Raw genomic sequence first — 7159 nt, 5'->3', positions numbered from 1 at the left:
AGAGATGAGACGTTTCCCATGAGAAAATGAGACGTTTTGTTTAGCGGAAGAACGAAAGATGATTCCCTAGATATCAGCACACGATGAAATCGTAGTTTCTATGAACCATATGACATGACAGGTCGGGTAGATAAGAAATGGAACAGAGGCGAGGAGGAAATAGGAGGTAACTCACAGCGACCATGTTAAGACATCCAATGATGAATAAAAGCCAGCTAGAAACTTGTGGGAAGAGATCACAATAGTGTGATAACACCTGAGCGCCGATTCTTTCCGTCAGTGACACCGACCGTAGTGTGTAGTTTTTAGACCAGTGAGTGTCTTCAGTTGAGACATGTGAAAATGGGGATAGGGGGGGAAACTCACAGAGCTTCGAATACACCTAAACAACCGACACCGTGAGCAGGTCCTAGTATAGGAATAAATTCTTCGAAAAGTCGTTTAGGAAATCCTATCTCGGCGAAGGTAAGTAAAAGGCATTCGAATACTATACGATCAGTATATCTCCCAAGGGACAGAATTGGTAGTCGACGAATGGTGAACGAAGGTGATTGACTCACTGATGAATAATCTATTCAAGATTGACCAGAAAGCTCCTCCTGTTTGATCGGGAACAGTAGAGTATTCGATATAATCACAATCGATATCGGATAATGTAGCGGTCATGGTAGAGTTTGAGGAAGGAACGTGAGACGCAGCTTTGATAGCTTTAACGTCACTGTGTGTCAATACAGTCCACCATGTACCTGCTTCTCTCTCATATACCTCTCTTATTACATTCACTTGACTTCTTTGAACTTTCTTGATCGAATAAAGTGTAAACGAAAGACAAGATCCACTCACTCGGCCATTGTCACAGTGTTCGCTGCGAGACATAACAACAAAGCTACTATACTCAACAATCTCAACAGATTCAACCCGATGAATATCGGTCCGGAAGGTCGAGCGGGTAAGAAAGGTTTGATATCGGGTGACATTTTCGATTCTGATCTGAAAAAGATTGGTCGACCTGCGACAGTAATAACGAGGTGTTAAAGATGGTAAAGTATGCAGTCAATGCTATGAGGTGGCGAGAGTAAGAGTCAGTTGGGTGAGTTCATCAATGAGAACGACCATTTCATATATCTTCCAAACCAGTCCATCATCCCCGAATGGATGGGGAGAGATGGACAATAAAGTCATGACATTTACCCCTACTCAGGGGTCAGTGTTAAACATGTTAGATCAAACCATCAGTAATGGCCTTTTCAACTTTTGAGTGGGTACGATATCATTGTCGTTTGAGGATGTCGACGAACAATAGGTCGTTAGAAGCTCTGATGGGGTGCCACAAAAGGAGCTCAAGTAGAGGGCTGTCGGCGTTTCGGCGTAAAGGATTGACGCGTCTGATTTTCTCTCAGGCACCAAAAAGACCAAAAATGCAAAAGGGGGGATCGCGCTATGACCTCGTGGGTGGAAATCTCAATGGATGGCTTTTTGACGCTTGGACCGCCCTTCCTTCCTTTCCTCACCCCTCCTTACTCTCTCACCCTTATACTCTTTCTCACTCACACTCTTCACTCGTATCCTATCATCATAGACGACATCTACGACACTTAACACCTCCCTAGCCGACAGGTCCGGCAGGAGCGAATCCATCATTGTTACATCTTTCGATCAAATTGATATCAACAACCCATCCCGGACGGTCTCTCCTTCAACTCGAACGGGACTTTGAGATAACTACCCTTGACGACAGATTCACACCGCCTTGGTCAGTTTCATCACCAACATTCATCTTTCTTTCGTCTCTTTCACTTTCATCTCGTATCTTTTGCCCTCATACACACATACATTCTTTTTCCACATACCTTTTGGTCCTCTCTTCCTTCTTCATAGTCGTCGTTTTTCAATAAGAAAATCAGCTGAGCCACTCAGTCAACTCTACATCACACTCCTTTGTACTCGATGCACTTTTCGACTTCCTTATTACTCCTCCCTCTCGTGGCTGCTCATGCCAATCATAGACGACATCACGCTCGCGATGTTCTCAGACCCCTCTTGGTTCGTGCCGGGGCTCCTATAGACAACGGAACTCTGGCCAGTATATCAGCTTTCGACGCTTCTGTCTCTCCCTCCGTCACGTCGACAGGTTCCAGTACATCAAGCACTACCAGCTCAGTCACTTCCACGTCGTTGACAAGTTCCACAACTTCGAGCCTTACATCGTCTACGACCTCGTCCTCGACTGCATCATCCACCACTTCGTCTAGCACCGTGAGTTCTCCATCTTTCGTTAAAGGATATGACTGATGAGTTCCAGACTTCGAGCATAACGTCAAGCTCCACCACTTCATCGGATACCTGTGAGTCTAAAATTGATGCATTCAAACATCTCTGATTGTGTTAGCCAGCGTAGCCCCGTCATCGACCAATCTCCCCAGCTCAGCGGCAGATCTCCCATCCACCCTTCCTTCCAGTGTCACGCCATCGGCCGAACCGACTATCGTACGCGTGTCCAACACCAAGACCATCACTTCGACGTCCAAGACCACAGCGTCTGCTTCGGCCTCTGCTGTCAAGGCCGATTCGGACAGTGACAAAAGTAGCAGTGGTCTGAGCAAACCTGCCTTGATTGGAATTATCGTGGCTGCTGCTATCGTCGGATTGTTTGCTGCCGGTTGGACTGCGTTCAGGAAATGGAAGTTGAAGCCTAGCAACAGGTTTGACAGTAAGATGAGACCTATCGACTTTTCGCCTCATAACGATGCCCTGGGTACAGATGACTTGTGAGTGCAGTCCGACTTCTTTTCGTCCCTCCATTCCCAACTCGCAGATGAGAACCTGGGCTATCTTTTTTGTTCCTTTGCTTGATTGGGTCATTCGCCCCTGTCCCTTTCTCGCTTCCTTGAGATTCTGAGGTCCCTTTGAGTGCTCATCCCCCATTTATCCACTCAAGTCAAGGGTAGGTCAAGCTCATGCTGACATTTTAGCTTTGAGAAAACTCTCCAACGAACAGCCTCTCACAGCTCTGCAGATCGCCAAAGACAACAATTCGTTTCGGAGCTTGACCAACCCCATCTTGTCGACGGCGTTCCCGAACACGACTTCACGGCCGGAGCTGTCAATGGCGCGGGTCATGGAGCGGCTTATGACGCCTACGAACAAGATCCTTATGCTCATGCGGAACAATACGATTATGACGCGGCTTATCAACACCAACCTCCGCAACACGAGTATGCCTACGATGCCCATCACGGTTACGAATACCCTACGCAGGATCAAGCGACTGCTGTGGATAATGCGGGATACGCGGATTTACAGAGAGGTCCAAGTGTGGGAAGTGGGAGTGGACATGGACATGAAATGGCCACTGCTCAGATGAGCTTCCCTGAACCTCATGTACCGGGTAGATCGTACGGTTTGGGTCGTCCCACTGGTGGATCTGATGGACCGTGAGTATGATCTGGGCATCTCTCTACTTTCACCCCATCAACCTTTTTGCCTTGATACGCTTGTCACTTGGCCAGAGTTTCATGTCTTTGGATTCGTATATCTTCTGGGTGGAGAGCTGATGAAAAGATACGCTCAAGCGGCTCAATACAGGTATTAATCACGTTCATTCCATCGGTTCTAATATGAATCGCAGCTGGTCTGCGGAATAGTATATAAATTCAACTCCAGAAGACGTTCATTCCTTGGTTTCAACTCCCGGTCCATGACTTGTCTTCTTTGTTCTCGCGGTGTATGGTATCAAAAGCCTTTCTCCGCAGATGAGGAGTGGATAATAGGTAATTATAGTTGAGACGAATGCCGTAAGAGGGTATGCAATATGCAATATATGTACGACAAAATCATGAATATTTCACTTACACACTTTTATTTGATCACCTATTCACCCTTGTAGTTTGTGTTTTACCCCTTGCAGTCCCGTCGTACGTCGTAGGCCAACCGTCGTAAAGTCGGTCACTCCTAAGTTGACAACAGTAAACTTAATCTTCGTATTCTCAGTTGACTTTGTCTCTTTCTCCGTCTCATCTTCACCTTCGTTCTCTTCACATTCCACACAAGCTCCTTCACACTCACAACTTATCGTTCAAACCTTTTCCTTCCTCTCAACACACTTACTCAGTCTGTACAAACTCTACAGCTATCCGACCGGAAAAACGTTCATTCGATCTTGTGTGAACACGCATTCCAAGTGACAACGAAAAACCTCTGCTGCATTCAAACAAGAGCCATTAATAACTTTTCCAAACTTTGAATTTCATCAGGAACACTCCAAAAGTCGATAAGAACATTCCACGTTGTAAAATCATCCAGTCAATAACTACTGTGAATACATTCCGGAAAATCAATCCTTCAATTCATCAAGCTCATGAGAAGACCTCAAACTTTCGATATCATATCAAACGGAAAAGAAAACAGATTACAGGTTTTTGAAGATGGCTACGGAAAAAATAAGAGAAGCTACTTTAGTATGTCCTCTTCATCTCTTCTGCTCTTCCGTCTCAAATCCTCTTTCCTGATTTTTACTTTTTGTGATAGAAATTCTCAAGTCCGTCGGTCTGTTAATTGGATAAACGAGATCGCGTCAATTACCAGAAAATCCTGTTCATGACGACTTCTCAGGAAACAAGGAAGGAAACAGGGACGATTATCCCTTCTCAGATATATCACCTCGAGCCGTTTTTAGTGAATATGAGAAGAAGAGAAAATGTATGCTAAAGAATACGCTGTGGGAACATCCTTCTGGGAATATCATGGCGCGTTCGAGTAAGGAAAGGTAGAGGAGGAATGAAGAGAAATTTAAGGATTTGAGTGGCATGGAAGTAGATGATGATTTGAGATGTCAGATCCCAAAAAGGTCGGGAAAGAGAAAAGAAAGAAAAAGGAAGGATATAGGGATGAGAGAAAGAGAGAAGGTGGCAAGGTGGAGAGAGACGAGCTGATAACAAGGCATCGGTAGAAGAACTATGTCCTGATTTACCTGCAGAGTTAATGTTGGATAATGGTCAAATGTGAGTCTTCAAATCCCAATCTCACTTCCTGGACTTTCCCCTTTTACTCTATACTCGTTCGACTCATCTTCTCTTCTCTGTAATGTGTCTGAGCATCCCTTATTCAGCGAGAGTACTATGCTTTCAACTTCTATTCTCTGCCCTCTGATAGGTCCGAGCAATTACTCGTCTCGTCAATCAGACTATGGACATCTGCGTCTTAGTTTGAATGTAGAGGGAGGTACATAATAATCTTCAATGCTGTTTAGTCAAGGCAATGTGTTCGACGGACTTGAGGAGATGGATGAAGGATGGGGGATGAGAAGATATTCGTTAATAAACAGAATCACATTCTCAGCTTGTAAAGCTAATAATCTATCCGGAAGAGCGAAAGATGCTTTGATGGATTTATGTTGGTCCAATATAACTCCTATGTGAGTATGTCTTTTTTAATCTCGTAATACCTTTTATTCTTTCATCTTGACCTTGCTTTGATTCGTGCTTTTTGTATCTCCCGTCGTCCCTCCTATCTCTTCGTCTCTTCCTCACAGCCCATTTATCCCTCTGTTTCCCTGTCTCTCTCATACTCTCTCTGTACGAGCCGTTCACATAGCTCATTCAGTTCTCGTACTTTACATCAAGCATCCAGCTTGCTAGGCCCTTCCCCGTGTTCGTTTCTTTCGTCTGCGTTGATCACGTATTCACTCCACTTTTCTGACAACTTACATGAATGTCGAATTCCCTTCGTTGAATTCTCCTTCAACGTTGACCCTCCTCTGAATCTCCTCACCCAGGTAAGATGTCAATTGACTCACGGTCAGAGCAGAAGGCACTTCCATGCGCTATACCGAGGCTGACAAACGACAAGAACTTTTCGAACCTTCTACACGTTTTTTAATCCTCACCATCTCACAACTTCCCACATTTCCATTACCTCCTACACCTCCTTATCCTTCTGATCCTCATTCATCAACCAATCCTCCCTCTTCCCGACCAGATCCAACTTTTCAAATGCCAGGAGCATTACCACCGACATCGGAATATCAATTCCCTCCTCGTCCTTCCCCAAAACCTCCTATCGATCCTGCCACCTCGCAACAGGATATCATTTCTGATAAACCCTCCGAAACCAGTACTGTATCTCCACCTCAGCCTCTTGATGAGGTTGACCCCGCTTTCGTGACACCTGAAATGAAACAACAAAGCACTTTCACTTCGATGGAAACTCCAGAAAACGAAAGAGATGATTTTATGAGTGATACTTATGATCCTATTGAAACTCCAAATGGTACAAGTACATTGAACGGTTATAAAACTCTACAAACTCCTGATACTAGACATAAAGGAAGAACGAAATTTAAAGTTGAGGTTGAGATGGATTTTGGTAAAGAAGAATTGATTGGGTTTTGTTCTTGGAGATTTGATACGGAAGAAACTTTGAGTGAAATGGATGCAGAAGTCGTTTATTTGTAAGTTCAAATCTCTCTATATATATAAGTAAGGGAGATGTTAGTATTGATGAAGGAAAAGATACGAGTTACATACTGCTCCTCAACATAGAAGACAAGGATTGGGGAGACTTCTGTTAAGTAGGTTGGAAGAAATTGGAGGGGAGAGAGAGATGGATAAAGTTATGTTGACCGTTTTAAAGAGTGAGTATATCCTTTAGTTCCCCAAGAGTATTTCAGCTTCTCCTTGCTCTCAGCGTCACACACTATCACCTCTTTACCTTTCAGAGACTTTCTCTCTATTGATGACGATGCGGTATGTGTTCAAATTATCACACATGATGATATTCCCCATTGCCCCACCATCTCAAGAGAAAATGCCTCGGTGAGAAATCACCCAACTATGATCATTTGCTCCTACGAATGTCCCTCTGTCTCCCGTCTGGGACCCTCATCTCTTTCCCTCTCCCATTTCTCTTTCCCTCTCCCATTTCTCTTTCCCTCTCCCATTTCTCTTTCCCTCTCCCATTTCTCTCCCCCCTCCCCCCACGGAGGCCTGTTGGAGCTTGTGCACTAATGTCTAGGGGGGTTGATAGGACTTTGATGTCAGCAGGGTTTCGAATGCCTTCGGCGGGGCGCCGCGGGTATTACTGTTTCTTAGGGCCAAGGCCGCTAAAAATTGGATGACTTAAGTTTCTTCCGGACGAAAGCATCTTTGGGTAGGAGGCCTGT

At 44.8% G+C, this 7159-nt stretch overlaps 3 protein-coding genes across 3 annotated transcripts in view; 2 read left to right on the top strand and 1 right to left on the bottom strand.

The window, feature by feature from the left end:
- Positions 1-977, bottom strand: part of TREMEDRAFT_67381 (uncharacterized protein) — a gene marked incomplete at both ends in the record, with an annotated part of 2228 nt that extends 1251 nt beyond the window's left edge. Inside the window, 5 exons of the mRNA XM_007001892.1 lie at positions 34-66; positions 176-269; positions 367-487; positions 561-718; positions 844-977. Of these exons, the coding sequence (XP_007001954.1) occupies positions 34-66; positions 176-269; positions 367-487; positions 561-718; positions 844-977 (540 nt within the window). The remainder of the gene's footprint in view (positions 1-33; positions 67-175; positions 270-366; positions 488-560; positions 719-843) is intronic.
- Positions 978-1510: 533 nt separating this feature from the next.
- TREMEDRAFT_70974 (uncharacterized protein) lies at positions 1511-3833 on the top strand. The gene is made up of 6 exons (XM_007002019.1): positions 1511-1753; positions 1918-2256; positions 2303-2345; positions 2390-2768; positions 2973-3434; positions 3562-3833. Exons 2-6 carry the CDS (start codon positions 1948-1950, stop codon positions 3590-3592), a joined length of 1224 nt encoding a protein of 407 aa, XP_007002081.1. The 5' UTR covers positions 1511-1753; positions 1918-1947; the 3' UTR covers positions 3593-3833.
- Positions 3834-4828: 995 nt separating this feature from the next.
- TREMEDRAFT_59640 (uncharacterized protein) lies at positions 4829-7031 on the top strand (the record flags this gene model as incomplete). The annotated part of the gene is made up of 6 exons (XM_007001699.1): positions 4829-4912; positions 4939-5000; positions 5324-5413; positions 5801-6448; positions 6504-6631; positions 7012-7031. 6 exons carry the CDS (start codon positions 4829-4831, stop codon positions 7029-7031), a joined length of 1032 nt encoding a protein of 343 aa, XP_007001761.1.
- Positions 7032-7159: the final 128 nt, after the last annotated feature.

The sequence above is a fragment of the Tremella mesenterica genome (genome assembly GCF_000271645.1).
Source record: "Tremella mesenterica DSM 1558 unplaced genomic scaffold TREMEscaffold_1, whole genome shotgun sequence".
In the NCBI taxonomy this organism is placed as follows: domain Eukaryota; kingdom Fungi; phylum Basidiomycota; class Tremellomycetes; order Tremellales; family Tremellaceae; genus Tremella; species Tremella mesenterica.
Note: the sequence above shows the minus strand (reverse complement) of the source record. Positions and strands in the feature narration are given on the sequence as shown.

Coding starts and splice junctions, on each gene's coding strand:
- TREMEDRAFT_70974 (XM_007002019.1), top strand. CDS start 1,948: ATGCACTTTTCGACTTCCTTATTACTCCTCCCTCTCGTGGCTGCTCAT. Junction 2,346..2,389: donor CACCACTTCATCGGATACCT/GTGAGTCTAAAA, acceptor TGATTGTGTTAG/CCAGCGTAGCCCCGTCATCG. Junction 3,435..3,561: donor ACTGGTGGATCTGATGGACC/GTGAGTATGATC, acceptor GCTGATGAAAAG/ATACGCTCAAGCGGCTCAAT.